The following is a 27809-nucleotide window of genomic DNA, read 5'->3' on the forward strand; positions in this document are numbered from 1 at the left end:
CCCCGAGAGCCAGATGGGGAGCCCCCGAGAGCCAGATGGGGAGCCCCCGAGAGCCAGATGGGGAGCCCCCGAGAGCCAGATGGGGAGCCCCCGAGAGCCAGATGGGGAGCCCCCGAGAGCCAGATGGGGAGCCCCCGAGAGCCAGATGGGGAGCCCCCGAGAGCCAGATGGGGAGCCCCCGAGAGCCAGATGGGGAGCCCCCGAGAGCCAGATGGGGACTCCATACAGGCCAGGTTTGACCACCAGGCCTGCGGTTCCCCACTCCTGCCTTACACCCTTGCTGCGTTAGCCACATGCACAGTTTGCTTCCATCCCTACAATTGCTTGTAGGGACTGAGGTGTGCTGAGCCCAAAGGCTGATGCTATTGCAGAATGAGGAGTGCTGCTTGTGAGCTGCATTTAAAACACAGGAAGAGCCTGAGGTGAGAGAATGTAGAAAGCCTTTACCCGAAATCTCCACTGGGAAGCTCGTATCGCCAAGAGCTTTACTTATTTGCTTTCTCCCACTTTCAGGTAGGAGACCTTCGCGTTTCATTCTTCTATGCAGGTTTGAGTGGAGACTCGTCCCACCTGGGTCCAGCAGATACGGTAAGTGTGCCATCCCTCTCCCACCCCTCCCCACGTACAGAAATAACGCCCCACAATTTAAACACGCAAGGCTGTTCCAAACGCTTTCATTTTCTACCTCCGCCCCTTTTTCAGGTGACAATAGTTGCGCGTCAACAAGGGGACCAGTTGTTCTCATACCAAACTAAATCTGGGGATGTCTTGCAGATTCTCTATCCTGGTGAGCTCTCTCCTGAGGTAAGAGGTATTGATCAGTATAGAGGAGAATAATGGAAAGAATTGTTTTCCCCTTCCGCACAAGTAAGATAGGAAGAAAATTTGAATTTGCTTTCCTCCCCCATCCTCCTGAAATACGTCTTTGAGGAAGGCTGTGGCTCCGTGGCAGAGCCCCTGCTTTGCATCCAGAAGGGCCCAGGTTCAATCCCTGGTGTCTCCAGGTAGGGCTGGGAAAGGCTCCTGACCCTGGAGAGCCGCTGGCAGCCAGTGGGCAACCTTTTTGGGCTGGTAGGCACATTCACAATTCTAAGAAGGTGTCACACAAGACACACATTCTAGTCGCTCATTTTTCTCTTTTAGTATCATCCCACCCCCACCTCTCTGGGACTGCTCACACAAGATGCTAACCCACACTCAGTGGTTGAGTGTGGGTTGTTCTGAACTATTGTTGTTGTTTGTTGAACCATGGGTTATCGTGTTGTCTGAACGCAGCCAAGGTGACTTGTTAACCACCGTAAACAACCCAGCAATAAATCCTGGGTTCTCAAGGGGGCTTGTTTGAGAAAATAAACGAGCCACCCTGGCTGCATTCAGACAACACATGTTCAAACAACATGGTTCAAAACAGCCTACATTCAGCCACTGAGTGGGGGTTACCGTGGCCCCATCTACACGACCCTCTTACTCTGGGGCGGCTGCAAGTTGAGGTCCCTCAGGACAGATGACTCAGTCGCCACTTCACAGCCATCCGTGGTTTTCTCCCGGTTGCGAGCTTTTTGTCCCTTCCCCAAACCGACTTTGCATTTTGCTGTGGGCGTGTTGTAGGCATGCATAGTGCTTGCTTCACTCTGTGATGTCCCTTTACTCCCCCTGTCCCTTCGCAGCTGCGCAGTTACAGAGGCACAGAGAGGTGTTTTCATTTATTTAATCACACTTTTGCACATTTTTGCAGCTTCGTATCTTCACAATGGTTGTGTTTGGACTCAGTGCCCAAGGGTCAGGGGTGTCTTGGGGGCGGACCAGCTTCGCTCCAGCCACCATTTCGGAGTGATGGGTAGGCATGTACCACTCACGTGAACCATTGCTAGAATTTCAGGCTGGGGAACTGACAAACAGATGCCGCGGAAATTAAGGGACACAGAACACCCCCTTTTTACCTAATGAGAGATGGAAAGACACAACAGAATCCATAAAATACAGAACAACCACTGCAGCGTCGCACCCCCACACTCACGGGACTGCACAGCTGGGCATTAAAGTATAACGGCAAAAAAAAGAGGGCATGGTGGAGTCTGTTAGGGAAGCACACAGTAAATTGTGAGCGTATCGCAGCTAATTCAAAGCTGCAATGCTGCACTGTTGTGACGGGGTGGGGGGTGGAAGCAGTGCCATGTAGTTGGGGCCCGTGTTGTGTGACTAGCCCCTCTGTCTGTCCATCTGTCTCTCTTTCATGCACACACACATATATGAAGCATTTCTGCAGGTCATTGGTTTATGGCTTCTCCTTGTTCTTCAGCATATTCATTTCATTCTTGTGAATTGAAACTGGAACGTTTCTTGCATCGTAGGAATGACTTACAGGAGCACTTTGATAAATCTATCATAGGAAGTCTTGAGAGAATCGGAGAACAGTGCGTGATGAGAATGCAGATTTGGAGAAGATTTTCTAGGCTTATCAAACTTGCAGAGATATATCTTGAACAGAGGATTTTTATTATCCTGAATTGGTACACTATCCAAAATCCATTGTTCTTATTTTTAAAATGCATGCACCATTTAAAAAATAATAATTCACAGAAATAGCAAGATGTGATTTAGTAGATATGATTATGCTAATACCTCTGCGATTTTCTGATTTGCATCTTTGTTCTGAACGATGTTATATCTTTGCCTTCTATTCCAGCAATATGTCTTAGTTGCAGCTCCCCATCCCCCCCCCCCACTTCCCCAGGATGTTTCCCACATCTTTTTTCAAGGCGGTACTTTCATTAAGTCCTTGAAACTTAACGCCCCACCCCATTACTAAAGCTCTAGAAGCAGAGTGTATATGTGTTGCTAGATACAGCTGGCTGGGTGTGTCCTTTACATGCTTGGGCAGCATGATTCCACAGAAGGATTCTCTCATACCTTGTGCCAAAAGAGCACTGATGTAATTTAGCAATGTAGATTTGTTTAGTGGGATGTCACCCTATGATGTGCCATAAAGGCAGAAGGTCTCCTATAGGGGCGTGTGAAGCTGGGAATTCTGTTCCGTTTAAACCCGACAGAATTTCGCAGTGTTTCCATTCTGATAAGTGGCAGAACGGCTGTAGTGGATTTTTTTTTTCTGATTCTGGAAATGTTCATTTTTTTTTGCACACATTAAGTAGGCGCATTTTTTCCAGGTCCCATGATTTGCACAAATGGGATTGTGGTGTGTGTGTGTGTTTCCATTTTTCAGGTCCGGAGATCTGTGCAAATGGGATCTTAACTTTTCTTTTTTCCTTCAGGTGCTTAAATTTGTGCAAATGGGGTCATTATTTTTTTTAATATTTTTTTTATTGGGGGTCTTGTGCAAATGTGCACTTGTGCAAGTCTGCCTGCTGCAGAGGCTTATTCCCACTGTAAATATCCTTGTCAGTTTCATCCTCTCCACATGCTACATGTAACAGCCTCTGATACCTCCAGTCTGAGATCAGAGATAACAGTGGGGATGAGGGTGCAGGGTGGCCTGACCCTGCTGCACTTTCCCCATTGCAGGAAGGAGGTTCGGTGTGCAAAGCTGGCTGAATTTAGTAATGGGGTGGGCCATATTCCATACTTGTCCAAGAACTTGTCAATTTCATCCTCCTCTTTGGCACTCCTCCATTTGCACAAATTTAAAGGCCCGAAGGGGAAAAAGAAAAGATCTGATTATGCGCAAATCTCCAGACCTGAAAAATGAAAAAAACCAACAGTCCCATTTGTGCATATCACAGGACCTGAAAACACACACACACACACACACACACTTGTGCAAATTGCCATTGCTATTTTTAAAAATCCGAAACCCACATTTGGGATTGACTTGCTACATACAGATCAAGTCAATGCCAGTGGGGAAAATGGAACGAAATCCGCCAGGACCAACCCGGCAAAATCCATCACTATTTCACTTCAAAATGGAATTCTCATAACCGTTAGTCTCATAGGGCTATTTTTTTTTTCTGTGAGGAGTGGGAAAAAAGTCGACTTTTTGATCAAAAGGTGGGCTTCAACCTGTGTTGAATATTATAGGGAGTATAAAGTGGTGCGTGTGTGTGTGTGTATTTATATAGGCCTGAGGTGCAGGACCTGCAGCCTGTCAGGCACCCCAGTGTGGCCCCCACAGCCTCTGGGGGTTCTTCCAGGGATCGGGGCTTAGGGTCTAAGGCCCACCCCCTGGAAGAATCTCAGACAGCATCCCCCCCTGCTGTCTCCAATCTCAGATTGGAGATAACGGTGGGGATTTCCCTGCTGGTGCGCACCAGCAGGGGAACAGCCTCTGATACCTCCAGTCTGAGATCAGAGATAACAGTGGGGATGAGGGTGCAGGGTGGCCTGACCCTGCTGCACTTTCCCCATTGCAGGAAGGAAGTTCGGTGTGCAAAGCTGGCTGAATTCCCTCCGCTAGAGAATTGAAGGAGACTCAGTCGCTTCTCCTTCGCGTGAGCCACCTTCTTCTTACATTAGGGGAAGGAGACGGGGCATGTGTAGGCGGGTAGAGCCAACAGAGTCCCTGTTGCTCCCCAGCAGAAGAGCAACAGGGGCTAGTCCAGCTTGTCTTCCCTAACTGTGAAAGCAGGCCTGGATCCTGGCCCACCCAGCACATCGGTCAGGGAACAAATGATGTCAGGTAGGTGTGACCACATCCACTGACATCGGGAGTAGCTGTGCCCACCTGACATCATATGGCCCATAGGGGGGGGGGGGGATCATCCGCCCCCCCCCCAATCTCGTTCTGCACCTTGATATAGGCCATAACACTAAACTATATATTGGTGCTATATGAAGGAGCCTTGGGCTTATGCACTCCCCCTCTTCTCTCTGCTCTGATGCAGCCGTGAGGAGGAGATTGGAAGCATTTGCTTCTGTTTTCAACTAACCTACGTTTCTTGTTATGTCCATACCGGGATAACCGTTGGTTAGCTTTAACTATGGCTTGTCCAGGAAAGCCAACTTCAAATCATGGTTTACAATCCATGATTGTTCAGAAATAAAATAGCTAAAATGGTTATCAGTTCCTGGTAAGGACGTAATCACAAACTACAGTTAGTTGAAAAGCGAAGCAAATGCTTTCAACCTCCTCCTTGTGGCTGCACCAGAAGAAAAGGGAGCAGAATCAAATGTGTAACACAAAGTGGTGGTATAGCAATATATCTGAACACAGTCATTGTCTTCCTAATGAAAAATTTCAGAAGGGTTGGATGTGGTAGTGAGCATACACAGAAGGAGAAGAGTTGGATGCTAGGTATGTGAATGGGTGTGCTCACTGAATACTGTACACTTTTTAGGAGGTGTTCCAGAAAGAACATGAGAGTAACAGCATGAAGACCTGGGGTTTGCGTGCAGCTGGATGGTTGGCTATGTTTGTAGGCATCAGCCTTATGACCAGAATTTTTTACACCCTCGGTAAGTTTTGCTGATGGCAGCCTGGCTTGATTTGTACATCCTGGATCCAAGCAACTTCAGTGCTAGGCAACATTTTAAATATGATCTGAACATTAACTTTCACTATAAAGATGTATCGATCCTTACCCTAGGCTTGAACAGTGAGGAAATACAACCTAATCTTCTCCTTCCCAGACTTTGCATCACCTCTTATGTTGATAGTCTAGGAAGCAGAGCTAGGGAGAATCTTTCATTGCACTGGACACTTTAGTTTAGAAGATAGCTCACTGGGACAGGACGGGTGGTAATTGATTATTTCACCATTGAGCTACATCCCTCTCTAAACCACAAGAACAAGGAACTTTCCATAAGCTCTTATAGAACTGAATGGAAACCATGTTATACTGTGAAACATGTGTATTCCTGCCACTATTTCTGCAGAATGTCCTTGAGACCGTGGGTTAAAGCACTTCGTTTCTGCAAAGCTTCACTTTCCCTCTATGTAAAATGGGTTGGATGAGGTCCTTTGTCAGTCAAGTTTCCAGAAGGATTGGAAATTATTTCATTTATTACATTTGCATTCCACCTTTCCCTCTGAGAGCTTAGGGTGGCTTTACGGGATTTTTCCAGTTTGCCCTCACCGTAACAACTCTGTGAGGTAAGAGAGGCTGAGAAATGGTGGCTAGCCCAAGCTTCCTCTGTGAGGTAAGAGAGGCTGAGAAATGGTGGCTAGCCCAAGCTTCCTCTGTGAGGTAAGAGAGGCTGAGAAATGGTGGCTAGCCCAAGCTTCCTCTGTGAGGTAAGAGAGGCTGACAAATGGTGGCTAGCCCAAGCTTCCTCTGTGAGGTAAGAGAGGCTGACAAATGGTGGCTAGCCCAAGCTTCCTCTGTGAGGTAAGAGAGGCTGACAAATGGTGGCTAGCCCAAGCTTCCTCTGTGAGGTAAGAGAGGCTGACAAATGGTGGCTAGCCCAAGCTTCCTCTGTGAGGTAAGAGAGGCTGACAAATGGTGGCTAGCCCAAGCTTCCTCTGTGAGGTAAGAGAGGCTGACAAATGGTGGCTAGCCCAAGCTTCCTCTGTGAGGTAAGAGAGGCTGAGAAATGGTGGCTAGCCCAAGCTTCCTCTGTGAGGTAAGAGAGGCTGAGAAATGGTGGCTAGCCCAAGCTTCCTCTGTCAGCTTTGTGGCCAAGCAGAGATTTGAACTTTGGTCTCCCTGGTCTGACCAACATTAACACTCTACGGCACTTTAATGCTCAGAGGGGTATATAGCATAGAAGTAGGTAAAGGCCTGAGCCTTTGTTGATGTAAGGATGGTAGTATGGAGAAGAAGAGGGCTACAGTGAAATCGGTGACCACTTAGCAGTCACATGTGTCTTGCTGATGTTTCTTTCACCAGTGTATTGATGCTTAATTTTTTTCTTTACAATTCTTCTCCCTGCCACAGTGGACTGGTTTCCAGTAGTCCGGGACCTGGTTAACATTGGCCTGAAAGCATTTGCCTTTTGTTTAGCCACTTCTCTTTCCCTGCTGACCATTTCAGTGGGCTGGCTCTTCTACCGGCCACTCTGGGCAGTATTGATTGGATTGCTGGCTGCCGTTCCCATTGTGATCGCAAGATCCCGGGTCCCACCAAAGAAGCAGCAGTGACAGCATGAAGAACGTGCCTCACTTCGGAGCCATGATACAACTGTCATATTTGAGGGAATTGCCATCACATTGGGTGGGGGTTAATACAAAAGCTCCTTGACACCACAAGACAGATGATGGACACCAAAGAGTTCCGTAACGGACCTAGATGCAAAATATTTGTACTGTTTTGTATGATGTAATCAAGTAGAAAAAGTACAGCTGCCTGAGCTTGTCTTTACAAGAAGTGGATAAAATGAGGCAGAATGTTTGTGTGCCTGATACCAAGCACAATTAAAGTGAAGACACCTTTGTAACTGAATTAAAATACCTGCCAATCCTCATAGGGAAGGATAGGTGGTGTGTGGCTTTGAAAACAATGTGTAAATCATTGCAACATTAATCTGCCTTTTCCTTGCTTATCTCTCCTGTATCTTTACATGTTTTTAAATGCATGCAGCTGTTTGGTATTCTTTTTACAGCTCACATCTCCTTTCTCTTGCTGTACTAATTCTAATCCTTGTATTAGTTTTCTTGTGTATTTAAGTTACCACAACTGTAGAGCCTTGAACAATGCAAGAAGTAAAATGGTCTCTCTCCTGTTTTTTTAAGGTGTTTATTGACCCTTTTCTCTTATACTGTTATCTGTGAGTTTGAAACAGTTGTCTCTTAATTTTAAAGTGCAAGGATCCTATGCCCCCCCCCCCCCTTTAAGGAATAATGCCAATATGGGAGATGCTCGGTGAACTCAATTGGATTTGTACCTGTGATAAAGTGTTTTCTTAATGTTAAGAATTATTTTTCCAAATACATTTCTAATGGCTTAAAATTCTTAATCAAATATACATCAGCTGGCAGCGGTGTGTGTGTCTATAATGTCTGCATTAAGCAGTGGATGTGTTACTTTTACTGAAAGGTACAGTAAGTAAATCATCATTGCTAGCAATAATAAACATCCCTATACTTGGACAAATTCTGTAGAAACTGCTGCCAGTAGAGATACCATTAGTCTATATCTCTTATACTTCTGATCTACTCCACTGTAGTTAGCAATATAGGGTAGGCCTCTGTGTGCTAAACCTAAAATCACTGCCACATACCATGTCCTTCCCAGGTCATTACTAGGGGGTTAATCATATTGTTCCTCATCTCCTAATAGTAACTACTGGAAAAGATATGCCTATCCAGTACTGGTCAGGTATATAGCTGATGAGCAGATAGGACCTGTCCTATTCTTGGAGGTAAAATACTGCCAGGTATGGAGTCCTGGGCCGCACAGTCTGGTCCCTGCTTGAATGGGCAAATGGTGTCGACCTTTCCAGACAGTCCAGAGAAAAGGGGATTGATACCATCTGCTGTTTACAATGCTCGTGGGAGAACTGATTAACATTTTATTATTGCATCAGCTGTGTGCTAGACATTGGTACAGACAGAAGTATTATGCCCGTTTTCAGTATTTGTATACTTTACAATGGCAACTTTTGAAATTCTTGTTTTCTACAGGTGGAAGTGCCAGACTTTTATATTTTATGAATAAAGCTTCATGAACTGTGGGCAGTGTATGTGTGTGTTTTTAAACCAGAGTTAAGTATTAAGGATATGTATTCAATTAATTCTTGACTCTAGTGTGGTAACACAAAAGGTCTGCTTGCAGTAGTGGGCAGAAATCCGATTCATAACGTATTCTGCAGATGCCAACGGCAGCCACAACAAAGCAGTTTGTGATGCCTTATTCCTGTGTATACATAAAACTGGCGACATTGGTGTTATCCGAGCTGCATGCAAGCCACTGCGGCGTAGATCATTCCTGAACCAATGGCTAGCTCAGCAGCTCCAGACCATCTCAGAGGCATCTCAGAGAAGACTCCTTTCCCCTTCAGCATTGCCCACCTGGATAATGCTGGAATGGGCAGGAGCCACGTTTGTGGGCTTCCCCCATGTGGTCTGAGGCTTCTGCTGTTACCCCGGCACTGCAGACAATGGTGCTCCAGCACTCTCTTCCTCTTAAGGAGTAAAGTTTGAGAAACATTTGAGGCATTCCTATAGGAAAAAAGTTCATAGCACACGTCCTTCCGCTTTTTGCTTAACAGAATATTTGCAGATGTCTTTCCCGAACATGTACACTGCCAGGATAGTCACATTCCAGGAAAATGCCAGGTTGTATGTATTCTTTCCTAAAAGGAATGGCTGGAATTCTTTGACTTAACTATTGATCACGTATCACATTGTGATTGTGTTTGAAGCTTGCTTGGATGCACTAAAATTCCAGTGGCGTATACTTATTGAATCCTCAAGCAAGGGATGGCCAACAAGTGTATTATGTCTCCTTTCAAAAGCCTCTAGAGCAGGATAGGGAACCATTTTTGGTCCATGGCAAGCACATCCGGGGTCTTCATGTCAACAGTGGTTGGGGCCACCCCCACTGCTTGCATGCAGCCCTGGCCATGCTTGTCCAGACATACACATTCCATGTACGCATGAATACCCCACATGGAAAAGCAGCGAAGTGCCCAATAAGGGAGAGATTCTACAGCTTCATAGTCCAGGGGTACTCCTAGATCCATCACTGTCGCTGGAAGCCCAAGTAGCCGCTGCAGCTTGGAGTGCCTTCTACCAGCTTCGGCTGGTTCACCAACTGTGGCCTCTCCTGGACAGGGATACATTGGCCACAGTGGTACAGGCATTAGTAACCTCAAGACTGGCTTACTGCAATACGCTCTACATGGAATTGCCCTTGAGGCTGCTCTGGATGCTGGAGCTAGCACAGAATGCAGCAGCTCTGCTGTTGTCGGGAGCTGCCCCTTTTCAGCATGTAGCCCCTTTGCTGAGGGAACTGCACTGGCTGCCTATTCGCTACTGGTCCAGGTTTAAGGTTTTGGTACTAGTGTACAAATCCCTAAACAACTTGGGACCAGGATACCTGAGAGAGCACCTTCTCCCTTACCAACCTGCCCGGTCACTGAGGTCATGCTCTGGTGGTTCCTCATGGCCCTATGGCCTGACTGGAGTCCACCTGGAGAAGAGCTTCAGTGTGGCGGGTCCCTTCCTATGGAACTCCCTGCCTCTGGAAGTCAGGCACTAACACTGGGTCGTTTTGGGCACCTGAAAACAGCTCCTTTCCAGAAAGCCTTCCTTGGTTAACCAGACTCGGTTTTATTGGCACTGTGTTTTTTAAAAGAATAATTTTAATATGTTTGATTCTGTTTATCTTTTGTTCATTTTATCTCTTGTCATTCACCACTCCAGAATCTGTTTAGTTGTGGAGCGGTATACAAATGTTGTAAATCAGTAAATAACTTCCTTGAGCAACTCATTCGAGAGCTCATCTGTTCTTACAGCTAGGAAAAGTTTCTCAACAAACACCATTACCTGGATTGTAACTCCTCGAATTGGCAGGTTTCCTTACCTAATGCACTGTCAAGCTAAACTGTATCCCACCTATATAGCAGGGGATTTAGGTATATAACCAATCAGCACACTCAGCGTCTACTACGCATCTAAGGCCCTCCTCCAGCTGCCTACACTGAGGGAAGCTCGGAAGACGGCAACAAGGGAGAGGGCATTTTTGGTGGTGGCCCCCAAATTGTGGAATGATCTTCCCAACGAGGCCTGCCTGGCGCCAACATTATCTTTTTGGCACCAGGTTAAGACCTTTCTCCTGTCTCAGGCATTTGACAGTATAGAAGTCTTTAATTGATCCTGGAATGTCTTATGGCTATGGTTTGTTTTTGTTCATTTGAAGTTGGTTTAGATATGTTTCTTTTGTGTATATTGTCTGTTCATGTGTTTTTTATGTAACATTGAAAATACATGTTTTTTATGTAAATATTATGTATTTTTAATGTTTTTCATCTTTGTAAACCAGCCAGAGAGCTCTGGCTATTGGACGGTATAGAAATGTAATAAATAATAGTAATAGATGGACAGAGCGGGAGCTCTGTAGTAAACTTCACATCCATGGGGGGCTGACATTATGCTCTTTAAGATGAGAGGTGCTGAGAAAGATACCCCCCAAACCTATTTGTGAGAGTATTTTGATACGTTCCGTAAATAATTATACTTTAAAAATCAGGCTTTGTTTTAGAAGTCTGCACTCTTGAAATCTCTCCCATAGGTTTCTAGCATTTATTCCAAAGAACAGCTTAAAATAAAGCCCTTAAGCTGTCACTGCATACCTAAGGCTGGTGTGGGCAGAATTCAGGCTTCCAGGATCTACTTTTTTTTCTTTCTTTTTTTAGTATAACCCCTCAAGGTCCACCAACTGGACTCGGAGGCAAAATAGCCGCTCCGGTTAGTTACATACATCTAGTAGAATTAAGGAACAGGGTGCTTCTGAGCACATGGCTCAGAGCAAAAAAATGATTTCATTATCAGAACTAAGCTTGGACATAAATATCCACTCCTGGTTTTTCCCAAAGCGTCATTTCAGCAGCTTAATTTAGAGTGGGGTGGGTGGCTTTTTACTGTTGATATTGTTAAACCATTGGGAGTCAAACCCTTGCTCTACTTCAAATTGCTCTGGAGATCTACCACTAGATTACAATCCACCTAAGGTACACTTAAGGTTTCCCCAAAACTTCCCCAAGGCAAATTAAAAGAAAGAAGGGTTGGGATTCAAAGAGGGTCTTGCATATGTTCACTTGCACCCCTCTATACACAGGAAGCTTCTGCTATTACTTAGGCTGCATCAGGATGGGGCAGACTACCAGAGATTACCCTTGGAATGGGTGCCTCAAAAAACTTGGGTGTAGATACAGGCATTCCCTTCGTGGCCCTCTGGATTCAACCCTCAATTTAAGCCAATCAGAATGTTGCGAATCTGGAGAAAGCAATGTAATCTGAATTGCTCAAGTGAACTACGGTGCATTCCAAAGAAGTGTGAATCAGGCACCTGGCGCATGCATCCACCAATGAGAACCTATGGAAAGAAGACTCTTGCACAAGATAGATCTTATTAAAGCTTTTATTTTTGCCAAGGATTTAGTATAAAAATATTTTTCTGAATATATTTAAAGTGCTAAAACTAGCTCTAGTCAGAGGGGTCAAGGGTAAGGAAAAGGTTTTTTTTTTCATCACTACAAAATCCAGGCCAATGAAAATAGATAATGTTTTAAAAATTCTTGCACAAAATAGCTGGTGTAGTTAACATTTCTTTCATGGGAGACAACATGTATAAATCAAAGCACTCTAAATAACACAACAGGCAAACGATAATTGAGTCTGTAATGGCAGACTTCAAGCATGGTTTTTTTTTTTCTTGCACGGCCTGTTTAGATTACATTAACTTGCAATGTTTAAAACTGGGACTACAGTAACTTCTGTTCAATGCTCAGTATGTAAAAATCAATATCATAACATTTATCTATGAAGATACAGAAGGGGAGGGAGGGTGGAATCAAAGACCGAAAAACTAATACATTCTTGAAAAGTCTTCCTCCCCAAAGGTCCTATGATACCTCTTAACACCAGCAAAAAAGTTCACATTTGTCCCTCTTGCACAATCTCTGTTGAAATGAATGGTAGCTGTGCATGAGCACAACCCATGCTCATGCAACAGTTCCCATTTATGGTGCTTGTGCAGGACAGCTTCCCGGTGGACTGCACCCTAAATCTGGATAACAACACCATTTCCTATATTCAGTAAAGATTCTAACTCATTTACAAGCAAAGAACGTAACTTCACTACCTTCAGGCTAACAATGACACACTTGGGACCTTTCTGTATCTACGAAGCAACTTGTTTTTTGAACAAACAGAAGCTACAGACAAAACCAGCAAAGGACAGTGAAAGGATACCACTAACAAACAGTTATGCCACTGAGGAATTATAAGGATGTCCAAGGGAAAATTAAGTCCACAAGGAGATGTCTCAAAAAGATTAACAGCATCTAACAAATCTCTTTCTCATAACTCCACATGGCCATAAAAGAGGAAGGCTCAAAGCTCTTAAAAAGAGATGAAAGTACAACATGGCTAACTCTGAGCTCTTCAAGAGAATTCAAGATGATTCACACTTCAGTCTGCATAACCTGAAACTGCATAATGGAGTAAAGTGAACATTTTATGGCCTAGACTTGTAGACGTCCCCACTACCTCTGTGATTTATTCCCACCAGAAGTATTTTTGCATATAAACAAACAATGCTCTCTTTACAGAATGCCTCAAAGCCAAGTTTCCAACTTGCAGAAAATATACATAAAATATTTCCTAAGTTTGAAAGTACTTACAAATTGGTCTGAAAGAAGCCCAAACTGCTTTTTTCTGCTTAGTAAGATTCCAACACAAAGACTCCTTGTCACAGCTTCTCAAATGGGAACAAGTGCTTTGCTTCTCCTTTCTTTTCCCTCTTGCTCTTTCTGGTTCTTTTTTCTCCCTTACTCTGTTCCTCCACTAGCCGATTTTGGGGCCAAGAAGCAGCCACATCCCCAGCAGGTGTCTCTGGACTTGGTCCTTCATCATCATCATCAGAGGAGGAGGAGGAGAACCCAGCCAGCTTTTCCACCATTGCTCCTGCTGCCTCATTCTGGAAGAGAAAGGAGTGGAAATATTAAGCTGCCTCAAAAGGAGGAGGACACTGCAAGAACACTGGGAACACAAAGAATTTTCAGCTTGGTGCATAAATCTGCACAGACCAAATTCCAATATTCCGGTAACAACCTTAGAGAATTCTACTGCATCCACAAGAAAGTGGAATAATCAGAATACAAGGCAAACATTTTCAAGGCTCTTTGCCACTGGCATGATGTTAGGCAAAATGCTAGGGGTGGGGAGAATGCTTTCTCTATAATATTTGGGCCCATGGGAACCCACTTCCTGAAGTAGAATGCCATGCCTCTTTTAACAAAATCTCTTGTCCCCCACACACTTAACCTACAGGACCCACTATAAGTTCTGAAGTTATTAGAACAATAAAATACACATGTTCATTGCTCCCTAAGCGTGGGCTACATTTTTATTAATTCAGTTAGAAAATGATTGCTCGCTCCCCACTCCCAAACCACAATTCCCATCACTCCTTTTGGCAACTTTACACTCCCCCAAAGATGGGTGTATGTATGAGAGAGAGACAGAGAGAGACAAAGAGAGAGAAACAGTTTGTATCTCCCCATTTCTGAAATTGATTACCCTCCCACCAGCCTGTAGTTAACATTAACATTCTTTGCTGTCTTTTAAAACTTTTTACACAACTTATAGCTATTTTGGTCAAGCGGTCTTCAACATTTTGATCTGAGCCACTGCCAAGTCATTCTGTAATCCAGATAGCAAGATCAAGACACAAACTGGAATCTTACACATGTCTACTCAGTCGTAAACCTCACTGAATTCAATGGGGCTTACTCCCAGATACATGTGTGCAGAACTGCAGCCAAAAGCAATTTTATATCCATGCAGGAAAAGGAGTGTACTATAGCTACTTGAAGTAACAAAGAGCAAGATCCTTCCTATGCAGGCTTTTCACATTTGTTGAAATGTATAAGGGGTGGTTGTGAGTTACACACATACAGATTCATGGGGAGGTACTGCACTTTTTAAAAAATCAGAGTGATAATACAAACACAACAGTCTATGTATACAGACTGAGTTGTATCCAATGTTAGTCTAACTTAAATCCCATTCATTTCAATGAGTCTACTCAATGAAAGTTTCGGCTTCGGCTATTGGGCGGTACAGAAATGAAATAAATACATACATACATACTCACTCTAAACAGGACTAACTTTGGATACAACCCATATTGTTTTTCTCCAGAACCTGAATCTCTACTCCCTAATATCCATGTTGCCCTGAATAATCTTAGCATTAACATCCTTATAGCAGTAAAAATAGAGACTTGCCAATCCTTTGTTACTAATTGTCAATTTTGATGGTGCCCCAATCTTATTTCTTATTTTGAAATACTTATGATCAAGCTAAATTTGAATAACTTAATTAATGAGATCTCATGGGATAAATGGGCATCTTTAAAGTTGAGTTTGTGGGGTAAAGTAAATACACTTAAGTTGAATATTGTGCCTTGGATTGTTTATGTTATACATGGGATTCCTTTATTTATACTTGGCAAATATTTTCAAAAATTCAAAGCTTTGTTTCGTAAATTGGGGGGATGGGGGCTTCTCTCCACCACAAATATCCTTGAAAAGGATTCAACTTCCAATTAAAGAAGGTGGGGTGGGCTTTCCGGATCTTGCTTTATATCATCGGGCCTATCTGCTGACTTGTACTAAATTTTGGTCTTTGCCACTTATATTAGATTTTCACCTTGGTCATTGTTAGAACCTCTATTTGAATCCTCTCTCCAAATGGATGGCATTAGGTTCTTGTCATATTAAAATGGATAGGGTTCCTCCCACAGTTAAGGCTGTTAGAGACGTGTGACTTATAATGTCACGTCAACTCCATTTTGATCTATTTTCTCATGCTAAATTGACTCTACGGGGAAATCCAGATTTTAAAATAGGCAAGAAAACATTTTTGTGGTGGACTTGGACAGATAAGCTGATTTTTACCTTGGATCAATTAATGGGTGGTAATGATTTTTGGGGTTTGTGTGCCAAGTACAATTTGCCTGCTATGGCTGAGTGGCAATACCAGCAACTGCAACATCTGTTAGAATCTAGGTTTGGCCCTGCCGCTTTTACAGCTTCAGAGTCTCCTTTGGCACTGGAAACACTTATTGAGGCCAATCAGCTATATCAACCCAGGATCCATATTTATAAATACTTACTGTTGGTAAATAAATATGATACACAGGGCCTTAAGCAGGAATGGAATAGGGAAATGGATCATCCTGTTTTGCCTAATCAATGGATTTCCACTTTAGCATCTGTGCCTGAAGCATCTATGGATGTCAGGTTCCGTCTTATTCACAAAAACTCTTGTTCCATGTCTACTGGACATCTCTTCAATAAGGGTCTGTCTAAGTTGGCTAATTGCTGGAGATATAATACTACTAATGCTTCTCTTAAGCATATGTTTTGGCAATGCCCAATAGTTGCCTTTTGTGGGGAGGAGGTTATTATACGGATAAACTTTGTATTCGAACACTCTTTAATATTTAAAATTCTGGGAAAATTTCTGGGAAAATTCTGGAGCAGATCATAAAGCAATCCATCTGGAAGCACCTTGACAACAATGCCGTGATTACTCGAAGCCAACAGGGATTTGTCAAAAACAAGTCCTGCCAGACAAATCTGATCTCATTTTTTGATCAAGTAACCTCCCTTGTAGACCGTGGGAATGCTGTAGACATCATATACCTCGACTTCAGCAAAGCTTTCGACAAAGTGCCCCATGATATCCTGATGAGCAAACTAGCTCAAAGTGGGCTAGATGAAACAACGATCCGGTGGATCCACAGTTGGCTACAGAATCGGACTCAAAGAGTGCTTCTCAATGGGACCTTCTCAAACTGGGGAGAGGTAACGAGCGGGGTACCTCAGGGCTCAGTCCTGGGCCCAGTGCTCTTCAACGTTTTTATTAATGACTTGGAGGAGGAGGTGCAGGGAATGCTGATCAAATTTGCAGATGACACAAAATTGGGAGGGATAGCTAATACTTTGGAAGACAGAAACAAAATTCAAAGTGATCTGGATAGACTGGAGCGCTGGGCAGAAAACAACAGAATGACATTTAATAGGGATAAATGCCAAGTTCTGCACCTAGGAAAAAGAAACCAAATGCACAGTTACAAGATGGGGGATACATGGCTCAACCACACTACAAGCGAGAAGGATCTTGGAATTGTTGTAGATCACAAGCTGAATATGAGCCAACAATGTGATGCGGCTGCAAAAAAGGCAAATGCTATTTTGGGCTGCATTCATAGAAGCATCGCTTCCAAATCCCGGGAAGTACTAGTTCCCCTCTACTCAGCACTGGTTAGGCCTCATCTGGAGTACTGTGTCCAGTTCTGGGCACCGCACTTTAAGAAGGATGCAGACAAACTGGAGAGGGTTCAGAGGAGGGCAACAAAGATGATCGGGGGACTGGAAACAAAGCCCTATGAAGAGAGACTGAAAGAACTGGGCATGTTTAGCCTTGAGAAGAGAAGACTGAGGGGAGATATGATAGCGCTCTTCAAGTACTTGAAAGGTTGTCACAGAGAGGAAGGCCAGGATCTCTTCTTGATCATCCCAGAGTGCAGGACACAGAATAATGGGCTCAAGTTACAGGAAGCCAGATTCCGGCCGAACATCAGGAAAAACTTCCTGACTGTAAGAGCAATACGACAATGGAACCAATTACCTGGGGAGGTGGTGGGCTCTCCCACACTGGAGGCCTTCAAGAAGAGGCTGGACAGCCATTTGTCAGGGATGCTCTGACTTGGATTCCTGCATTGATCAGGGGGTTGGACTCGATGGCCTTGTAGGCCCCTTCCAGCCCTACTATTCTATGATTCTATTTAGTAATGTACATGTTCCTTTAAATTAGCTACCTGCTTCCTGGAAATTAAGGCACAGTCAGCGTAAATGGATTTTCTGTGCCCTTTTGACAGCTGAAAGACTGATATTACAACACTGGAAGGATAAACACTGACCTATAAGCAATAGATTGAGGACTTAACACTTTCAATATTTGAACAGGTGGTTTATAAGTGCCACTTGAGAATGGATACCTACATGGATATTTGGTCTGTCTTTGCTGAAGTTTATGTATAATTTGTTTTATTTTCCAGAAAGCGGTATTTTCATACACACACACACACACTTCATATGTATGAACTGAAATTGATACATTCAGTCATGTTGACGTATTTCCTTTTCTTTCCTTTTTCTTTTATTGTTTTGTTTAAATTTACAATAAAAATTAATAAACAAACAAAAATATTCTTACAGCGGTAACAATAGAGACGTGTCAATCTTTTGATACCTTAGTAGAGTAGCGTAGCTTCAGTCTCTCTTTGATGAGAAGTCCTTTCACCAGCAATTTCCAGTTCCCCAGCACTCTCTTCTCCCGCTTCTATTTTTAAAATTCACTCAGAATTTTAGTGAAAGGTGCATAAATCAAATAACAGTTGGCTTTATGTTTTACAAAAGAATGACACGTCGACAGAACTCCATCAACCCAGAGGGAAGCGAGGGGATATCAGACCTTATAAAATCTATGCTGGGGTTAGGCTTTGTATATGTTGTTCAGCTTGGGCATATGAGAAGCAGAAGAGCCCTGGGAACGGCACACGAGGCTTGGACTTGAAACATAGGATTTCAATTGCCTATGTAGAGCATTCTCCAACACTGAAGTTCATAAGAACATAATAACCTAAGAAGAGCCCTGCTAGATCAGACCAAGGGTCCATCTAGTCCAGCGTTCTGTTCACGCAGTGGCCCACCAGCTGCCCACAGGAAACCCACAAGCAGGACATGAGCACAACACACCCTCCTGCCCATGCTCCCCAGCCACTGGTGTACATAGGCTCTCCGCCTCTGGTACTGGAGGTGGCACACAGCCATCAGGACTAGTAAACATTGATAGACCTCTCCTCCAGGAACTTGTCTGACCCTCTTTTAAAACTATCCAGATTGAAGTGTGGGAACTCCAAAGGCAAACTGGGTGACAGTCTGGGAAAAACAAATGTTTAGGCACCCAACTGGGTAGGAGGTGCTACCAGAAATTGCAAAAACATGTACTACTCACCAGCTGTAAATCTGAATTAGATTTTTAATTAACTCTGTAATGTTGCCCACTTCTAGCAGTATCAATTCCCCTGCCATCCCCACCACCACCAAAAGAGACCCACCATCTCACCCTCAAAGGATTCTCACCTCCTTTTCCTTCTTTTCCCTCTCTGCTTCTTCATTCTCCCAGGCAGCAACAAGCACCTCTTTGTACTCTTCACAGATGACATAACCTTCAGTACTGGTGAGGAAAATTACAACAGCTTGTCATTTATGCACTCAGCCACGATAGTTTTATCTGATAGAGCAGGCTGGGAATTATGGGAGTTGCAGTCTAACGCATCTGGAGGGCACCAGGTTAAGGAAGGCTGACACAGATGTGGACAAATATTAATCCAGATGCTATTTGTGTGTTTATGCCAATAGGCTATATAGACGTGCTTTCAAAGAACCTTGGAAAACTGGGTAGAAAATATGGGAGATCCCATGAGCAGGCTGAAAGATGGGATATAAACATTTGAATTAATTAAATTAATTGCACTAGATTCCTCTCTGAAAGAGTCTTCACTGATTTAGCTTGACCAAAATCTGACTACTCAAATGTCATGGACACAAGTGGAAAACCACAGCAGGGTAAACTGCTCTTGTCCACCTCTGGAAAGGCTGTAGAAAGGGGAGCATTCAACACCAGGATGGGGAACCTCTGGCCCATGGAGGCTCCCCATCCAACCCATGGAGGCTTGAGCTCTCTGCAGGCCCCACCCATCTCCCTTCCCAAGCCCCACCCCCTGGCCTGGAGGCTGCCGACAGCTTGGGGAGGGGGCAGGGAGGGGAATCCCCTTGTTATCTGTGAGAATCCCTCCAATCCTTGTTTTAAATGCTCCCCTCCCTATCACACAAACATCATTAAAATGAAAGAAGACAGGCAGGGAAATAAAAGTTTTAATGAAAAATTGTCTATTTTTGTAACATGTTAAATGTTAAATTTGTTAAATTTATGTTAAAGTTCAGGACAGGATCCAGCCAAATAATTTACTGGGAATTTTGTACGCTGAAATAACGTTTATTTATACAAGTTTGGAACACTGGGAAATAATATAAGGCAATGAAAGACATATAAGACTGATCTGATTTTATGATGCATATATTATGAAGACTGAAATAGAATTTTAAAAGGGGCTTGGGGTCAGGTGCTTAGCTCCGATCCTGTTTTGAACATGGCAAAGTGACAGCGAAATCTCAGCCTACACCACTCTGACCTTGATCGTTTGTTATGGTGGCAATCCCTGGGTTAACCAACCCAGGAATTATGGGGATGAGCGGAGCACACAAGTCATGTTTCCACTTTCAATTAACCACCCAGGAACTCTGAGTTGTTTCGTGGCATGTAAACTCGAAACTCCAGGTTGTTTATAGGCTAAACAACCCACAGTTAACCCAACAATTGCCTAAGGTTTATTGTTGGATTAACTCTGGGTTGTTTAACTAATAAACAATCCAGAGTTACTGGGTTCGCACATCATGAAATCACCCAGGAACGGGCCATTCCTGGGTTATTAAGTAAAAGCAGAAATGACAAGTGTGCAGCTCGCATGCTCCACTTATCCCCACAATTCCTGGGTTAAACAATCCAAGAATTGCCACCATGACATGTGTATTGGGTCCCTGTGATTAGTGTGGGTAGCCACGTGTCATAAAAATATCCAAGGCACATTCCCCACTGACGGAATAGATGTGAGACACCACCAATGAGGACCATCACATGGCCAGTAAAGCCAGATAGCAGGACTGTGACATACACTGGGTGTGAGTAGCCACCATGAAAATCAAATCCAGTAACAGCTGGAACACAGTCAATATCCAATTTACGTGCCACTCTATGGAGGTTAGGAAGCTTTAGTTGCACACAGCCTATTGGTAACATGCTGGGTTGGAAGAGATACACATTCCCAAATTCATTCCGGGGAACCTAAAAGAAAAAAAAGGAAGAAAAATATATTATGCTCATGCTTTAAAGCACAATTTAGATCTTACTGAGATAACAAGCAGAGAATTGGTGCGACTTAAAATAATAAATAGTAGAAGGAGATATGTTGCAAGGGTGAATATCTATGGTGCATATTTACAGGAAAGCAGAGTAGGAATACATGATAAATTCTCCCGATATATTTTTGTAGATCAGGTAGCACCTAGAGTCCTAAAAATAATAGAATCATTAAATCCCTGTGCCAAAATCAGAAACGTTACACAGGTCTGGGGGAAGGAAAATCTTGGACCATTGTTTTTTGTGCAAGGAATTATAAATAGAATTCTATTAGACTCTATTAGAGTACTCTATTATATAGCACACTTGGTCCAAACAGAGAAACAAGATCATGCTAAACATTTTGATCATTAATCAAAATTAATATTGATTTCCTGATTTTTCCAAAAGCTTACTAAAACGACCAAGGATACAGGCAGTTAAGATGCAGTTCTTCAAGCTTCTAACTCTGGAACAATCCCACTGAGTCCAATAGGATTAATGCAGAAGGGAGTCAACTATGCCTCCTTTACTGGTTTTAGCATTGGATTTGATAAGTTGATGGGACTTACACCCCAATCATAAAAACTGAGAGCATGCTTAGGATCACCGCACCACTGCAACATCACAAAACACAGAATTGTGTCATCTTTCTTGACAGGTAAGAAAAGGGCATTATTCACGGGAGGGCAGATTGGGCTGTTGCCAACAGTATTTTTTGTACCTCAATGCAGACACATACATCAGGTGTGCCTGTGAAAACACATATGTAAGCTGCCACTCTACCTGGCAAAATCCAGAGAAGCAGAGGTTGGAAAAGAATCAGGTTCACAAATCCATGTAGTTTGCTGAAATGTCCATTTTCTACATGGATATCTATTTTCCAGATGTTCATTTTCTATGTGGAGATTAGTGTGTGCGCGTGTGTATAGATAATTCTTTATTTTTAAAAGACCCTCAAACGTAGAAGCCTTGCTGTGCCAACAAGGGACTTAGGATAAGATGTACCGAATGTTACGCTTCTCAAAAATGGTAACTTCATATTGATAAGCATATAAATAGAATCGGCCTAAATACTGAGGTGTGGAGCAGAAAGCCTGCCCGGCTTACCCTTCCATCCACTGCCACAGGAGGCTGGTACTCCTCTGTCTGCCAGAGACCAAAGAGTGGCAAGTCCTTTTTGTCCCGGCTTGCAGGTTCTGCCATTCGGGCTTTCCTTGCTTGGTTGGAGTAACCTTTGACCATCTGTGCAAAGACAATGGAGTTCAAGACTCACACCCCTCCCCACTTCCCGCTTGTAATACTCAAAGTGGTGGCCCGCACGCATCTCCCTCGTGGTGAAATACAGCAGAGCTCGGTGTGCGCCTGGAGCCTGCGGATCTCACTGGGAGGGAGAAGAACCCTTTGTCACTTCAGGTGTCGCCCTGGATGCGTGGAAGAGGATGTGCAAGTCACTCGTGCATTGCCTCTCAGCAACATCCAAGGACACCATCAGAATGCCAATGCATCGAACAAGCGCATCCTATTAAGTCCCAGCGATGGTTGATGGGCTTAGTGCTGAATGGAATGGAGAAGCTCCTGCACTCAGCAATCCCAGGCGCAGGTCTTTCCCAGGCTAGCTACCCTATCTTTAGCTTCAACAGGATAGGACTGAGATCTAGCCACTAGTCATGATGGCTATACACTCCCCCTAGGATCAGAGACCACAGTTGGGAAGCAATGGTGGGAGAGGGTTAATGTCCTCATCCCATTTGGAGGCTTCCCAGTGGCATGTGGCTGGCCAGTGTGGGAAACTGAATGCTGGAAGTGACAGACCTTTGGTCTGATCCAGAAGGGCACTTCTTACCTTCTTCAGCTCATGAGCACCTCACGACTGCACACCTCATGCTATGGCCACTACAGCCCCTGAGCACAGCTGTAATCGCCTTACCTTATAGGGCACTTCTCCAATCCTCACCACTCGGGCTTGCTTCAGCCAGGTGTCCTTGGAGTGCAGCGTATGGATACAATCTCTGAAAGAGTCCAAATCACCCATGACAATATATTCTCAGTGTGAATCATATACACCCCAACTTTGGCTACTATCTTACTAACACCGTATGTGGGCGGGACACCCCCCCCCCAAGATCGTGCTTCAGCAGCCCTTCTCCGGGAGCCCCTGTCAAAGGAAGTGAGGTGGGTGGCTACTAAGAAGAGGGCCTTTTCTGCTGTGGCACCCCAGTTGTGGAATGAGCTTCCCACAGAGGTTCACCTGGCACCTAGATTGTGCTCGTTTGGGTGCCAGGTGAAGACCTTTTATTCTCTCAGGCATTTTAGTTTTTCAGTTTGTTTTTATCTGGTATTGTATTTTAAAACATTTTGCTCTGCTACTAGCTTCTGTTTGGTCATTTTTACTGTTATATTGTAGTTTTAAACTTTTATATTGTATTTTATCATCTATATTTTATTGTCTGCTATTTTATGGTTTTAACTGTTTTGAACTGCCCAAAAAGCTTTGGCTATTGGGTGGTATAAAAATGAAATAAATAAATTAACTAAATGCAGTTGGCACTTAAAAAAAAGCATCAGAATTCTGTGCCAAAGCAAGCCAAATTCTGTGACCAATAAAAATTGAGCAAATTTGAACAGATCAACTATCGTTGAATAGTTTATTCCACTTCTACTAGCCATGAACGGAGCAAGGTGCTATGTAGGGTCCTGAAGTCCCATCCCTCCAACCAAAAGAAATCATTCCAGGGTTTCACCAGGCATTGCCCACATACTTTAAAGTCACTCTTCATCGTCATAAGGGCTTGAAACCTGCTTTTTTTTTTAAAAAAAAAGGAAAAGAAAGCTGAGATACTCAGGATGCTGAATGCAGCCCTCAAAAACAATTCCTGCCCTTTTGCTGCACTTTTGAGAAAACTTACAACCACGATTGTTATTCTAACTAACGTGAAAACCTTTGGAGTTCACGGACAGGAGCAGGTTCTTGTGTTGGTGCTGGCTGGCTGAGGTTCTCCTAGTGCTTTGCCTGCCTGCCACCAAAATGGCAACCCACAGCTTTTCCTTACAGAGGTGGAGGGAAAGGTTGGGGGAACCTTTTGGCAGGGAGGGACCAATGCCCTTGGGGAATCTCGGCCAACCTCCGTCAAAACAGCCGGTGCCTTTCCGGGTTAGGAGAGAAAGGCTGAGGCTTGTTTTGGTGGCAGGCGGCTGAGGTGCTCAGAGCACCAAAACACCCAGCCCCAACCCCTCTCTCTAGTCTGGAGCCGGGGAGCAGGGACCTTCCCTGCCATTGCCTGAGCCCTCCGAAGTCTAGTGAGGATAATCCTCATCCACTCCCCAAGCTAAACAGGAAGGCAGGGCTGCCTCTCGACACCCTCACCAGAGGTCGATGGAGCATCCACTGTTGCAAGCAGAAATGTGGAAGGCAGCATCAGGGCCAGCTTCCATATGCGTGTTCATTACTCGATCAAGCGAGGGCTGCAACACAGCTCTGACAGTGGATCCAATGTAACACTAGAGCAGCCTTCCCCAACCCAGTCCCCCCACCAGATACATTGGACTACACTGGCTATTCAACCGTTTTCCAAAGGTACTCATACCTGATCCCAGAACAGTGTACCGGACGAAGCCATGTTTCATGGCATACACACCTGAGGGATGTCTCTCACCTGGAGTACACGGCTTCCCCTCGGCAATATCCTAGGATAGCAGCCGTCTCCGGATAGATGGCTTCATATTTAAGGAGATGCCTCTTCAAGGCATAAAGCGGGTGGTTCTTGTACTCTCCGACGGCTGTCGGCAGGGGCTGATCTTGGAGTTTCACTTGAAACTGGAATCGAGCCATTTGTGATAGACTTTAGAGTTTACATTACCTACACATACATACATGTATATTCTTCCATTCTTGGAAGACTGGATTAAAGGCAATAGCAGGGCCACTTTCCATAGGCATGTTCATTTCTTTTGCAGCTGCACTGGCTGCCAGTCCATGTCCGGGCCCGATTCAAAGTGCTGGTATTAACATTCAAAGCCCTTAACGGATTGGGGCCAGGTTATCTGAAGGATCGCCTCCTCCCCTATGTGCCTGCCTGGACCCTAAGATCATCCTCAGTGGTCCTCCTCCAAGAGCCCCCACCAAAGGGAGTGAGGCGGGTGGCTACCAGGAAGAGGGCCTTTTCTGCCGTGGCACCGTCGCTGTGGAATGAGCTCCCTGAAGAGGTTCACCTGATACCTACGTTGTACTCCTTCAAGCACCAGGTGAAGACCTTTTTATTCTCCGGTATTTTAGCATTTTAGCTTCCTAGTCTTTTAGCTTTGGTGTTTTAAATCTGTATTTTAAATCTCTGCATTGCTGCTAGGTTTTATTCTGGTTCTACTGTTATATTGCAGTTTTAAGCTTTCATATTTTATATCATTTTAGGCTGCACTCTTTTGGTTTTAATTTTTGTGAACCGCCTGGACAGCTTCAGCTATTGGGTGGGATGGATGGATGGATAGATATAAATAAATAAATAAACAAACAAATTTCTCAGTCGAGCGAAGGCCTGCATCACTGCTCTAACCAGTAGAGTTGTGGTCAACTTTGAAGGGCAGGCGTTCATCATGACAGTCCCCCTAGCCATGCCCCCAAGGAGTCTGAAAATGCATACAGCTGTGTTGATCCATATCAACAAATCAACAAACCAGTTCTAGCAGGTTTCCTCTCCACCAGGAGCAGGTCTTTTGTAAAGCTAATGGGTCTTAATTACCCATTCAAGACAAAGCCACCCCAAAATATTTTGTGCTACAACAGCGATGGCTCACAAATATATATATTGTCACTGGGAAAATTCATTTCTCCCCCAGCTTCTGCGAGGAGTGCAACTATGCTCAGAAGGAACTGGGAAGTCTGAGGCATGTGGCGGATGACCTCATCGTCCCTGCGGATCTAAAAGCCCTAGTGCTTCAAGCCTATGGGCCCTGCCTCTACACCACTGGCTGCAACACCACAGGCAGAGCTTCCGTGTGAACGGAGGCCACCACCTGAGGTGAAACACTTCCTAAAGCAGGCACCAGACACATTCAGCTGCGAATCACTGAATGCTGAAAAAGCAAGTGTGGAGACGGAAGCAACATACGTGCATGTGAGAACCAGCTCTCAGGCACTCTTTATGAAAGCAGAAGTGAAGAAGAACAGCATCGCTGATCTTTCCAGGGTTCCAAGCGAACCAGTTTTCAGTTTCGGAGCTCGGTCAGATAAGCGGCTTTTTCGAGCACTCTCCTCCTGGTCAGTGTTACTTTGACCATACAGAGATACACCAGAATGCGGACTCAAATCTCTCTGCCTCACCGTATCAAATTCATAGAGGGTTGGCCTATCAACAGCTACTAGCCACATCTCTCAAACAGAAGTTCTGTGGAGTGTTTCTGCCATAATGCCAGAGCCCCCTTCCCCAGCCTGCTGCCTCCCCAGATGTTTTGGACTACAACTCCCATGACCCTAGCCAGCATTCTCTGCCAGACGGACAGTGATGATGAAGTTGGCACTATTATAAAATTGCTCGACATGCCCTTCTGACACAAACCCTCTTGGGTCCCTTCTGCTTACCTCCTGGGGCATACTAGACGCTAAACAGCTGCCTGCTAACTAGGAATGTAGAAAACATGACCTCTCCTGCCTCAGTGCAAGGCTTTGGCTTTTAAATTACCATTCTAGAACCAAAAGTCTATTTTAGCACCCTCACGCTGCCAGAGTTGGCACTAAGCTGCCAACTGGCATTCTTTAGTCCTCTCTTCCCTGTTCCTGCTCCTTCCCGAGGCCAAGTTCAGGCCATGTGGAGAAACCCGTTCAGCAAAAAACCAGAATGCACTTCACTCATGGATAGGTGGGGGGGGGGGGTGCATGTGTATATATGGGGGGTCTATTTTTTTTTATACCATTTCTAATCTTTTTAATTGTTGCAAGGTTTTATTGTTTTAAATTGTTGTACACTGCCTTAATGGGTTTTTAGTAGATAAGGCAGTATATAAATGTGATAGATGATTGATAGATAGATAGATAGATAGATAGATAAATTTGCACACTCACAAATACACATTTCCCCATGTTACACAACCCAGGAATCCAAAACCATCAGAACAGCATGGAGGAGTACTGAGCCAACCCAGACCTACTTCTGATCATGGGAAAAATGCCCACCCGGTTCCATTCTATTTACCTCTCTTTCTTCTTTTCTCTCTCGCTCCACAAAAGAGCTTCTGTACGGCTCCAAGGTGTCCTCCCACCACTGGGCGTCCACGCGGCATTTCCTCGTTGAAGTCATCCATGCCGGGTCGTACCTTTGCGTTACGTCCTTCACACACCCATCGTTGTCAATGCCGACGATGTAGCACACTGGCTTTGTGGCGGATTTGAAGCACAGTACAGGCTGACCCACAGTGCCATGGACACAGTCCACGCATACCCACCGATCTTCCCGTTCTAGAAAAACCTCTACCCACTGGTCCATGCCGTTCACTTTAACTGGTCCCTGCTCTCCATCATCATCGTCACTAGAAATTATTTTGTTCCTTTTCTTTGATGGGTTGGAAGAACTTGGGCTAGCTGTTTTCTCCAGTGAACTGTCAACTATCTCCAATTTCTTCTTCAACACCAAAGGCACAGATTTCCCCCTGTTGTTAACAGCTACTTTTGCTTTAGGGGTTCCTGGGAATGACCTCTGCTTCCTACTGGGAGCTTCAAACTCTTCATCAGAGTTGTTACTATCATCCTCATCTTCCTCTGAAGCACAGAATTCAGAATCGCTGCCTTCGTCACTTCCACTCTCCTCTTTATATGACACTTTTGAGGCCACCCTTCGTTGGCGGTCATTTTTGGGCCTCCCCAACCCTCCCTTTTCCCTTAGGCGGCTCTCACCATCGCCAGATTCCTTTTCGTTCTGAGCACCCTTGAGTAGTGGAGATTTATTTAGCGTCCTTTTGGCTCCAGGGGAGTTTGATTTCTTCTCAGCTTCCTGGCTCCTTGACAGAACCTTCTCTTGGTCTGCCCCTTGCTTGGTCTTCCGTGGCCCTGTGCATTTTTTCGACATAACCTTAGGCCTTTTGGCAGAGCCAACCAATTCCTCAGAAACTGCACTGACAGAGCGCTTCTTTGAGGAGGGTTTTCCCTGAAATACACAAGCAAGAGGAC

At 44.5% G+C, this 27809-nt stretch overlaps 2 protein-coding genes across 5 annotated transcripts in view; one reads left to right on the forward strand and one right to left on the reverse strand.

The window, feature by feature from the left end:
* TMEM43 (transmembrane protein 43) overlaps positions 1 to 8568 on the forward strand; it is a 28560-nt gene extending 19992 nt beyond the window's left edge. The window contains exons 9-12 of the mRNA XM_084840210.1: positions 514 to 588; positions 703 to 804; positions 5295 to 5412; positions 6834 to 8568. Of these exons, the coding sequence (XP_084696336.1) occupies positions 514 to 588; positions 703 to 804; positions 5295 to 5412; positions 6834 to 7036 (498 nt within the window). The 3' untranslated portion in view covers positions 7037 to 8568. The remainder of the gene's footprint in view (positions 1 to 513; positions 589 to 702; positions 805 to 5294; positions 5413 to 6833) is intronic.
* The window catches only part of XPC (XPC complex subunit, DNA damage recognition and repair factor), a 46914-nt gene that overhangs the window by 4980 nt on the left and 14125 nt on the right, over positions 1 to 27809 (reverse strand). The window contains exons 9-17 of one of the 4 annotated variants that reach the window (XR_014788543.1): positions 26839 to 27786; positions 24310 to 24470; positions 22584 to 22665; positions 21764 to 21898; positions 20430 to 20599; positions 18778 to 18871; positions 17885 to 17974; positions 13243 to 13538; positions 12226 to 13050 (exon numbers count right to left, since the gene is read on the reverse strand). Coding sequence is in view for 1 of the 4 variants with exons in the window: in XM_084840209.1 (XP_084696335.1) it covers positions 13311 to 13538; positions 17885 to 17974; positions 18778 to 18871; positions 20430 to 20599; positions 21764 to 21898; positions 22584 to 22665; positions 24310 to 24470; positions 26839 to 27786 (1908 nt within the window). In the remaining 3 variants the exon portion in view is untranslated. Of the gene's footprint in view, positions 1 to 11964; positions 13539 to 17884; positions 17975 to 18777; positions 18872 to 20429; positions 20600 to 21763; positions 21899 to 22583; positions 22666 to 24309; positions 24471 to 26838; positions 27787 to 27809 lie in introns of those variants that run through there. The other 3 variants (XR_014788544.1, XM_084840209.1, XR_014788545.1) reach the window with 3 other exon arrangements.

This window comes from Heloderma suspectum, chromosome 2 (genome assembly GCF_057233095.1).
Source record: "Heloderma suspectum isolate Gila_16-S chromosome 2, 16-S_ref, whole genome shotgun sequence".
Classification (NCBI taxonomy): domain Eukaryota; kingdom Metazoa; phylum Chordata; class Lepidosauria; order Squamata; family Helodermatidae; genus Heloderma; species Heloderma suspectum.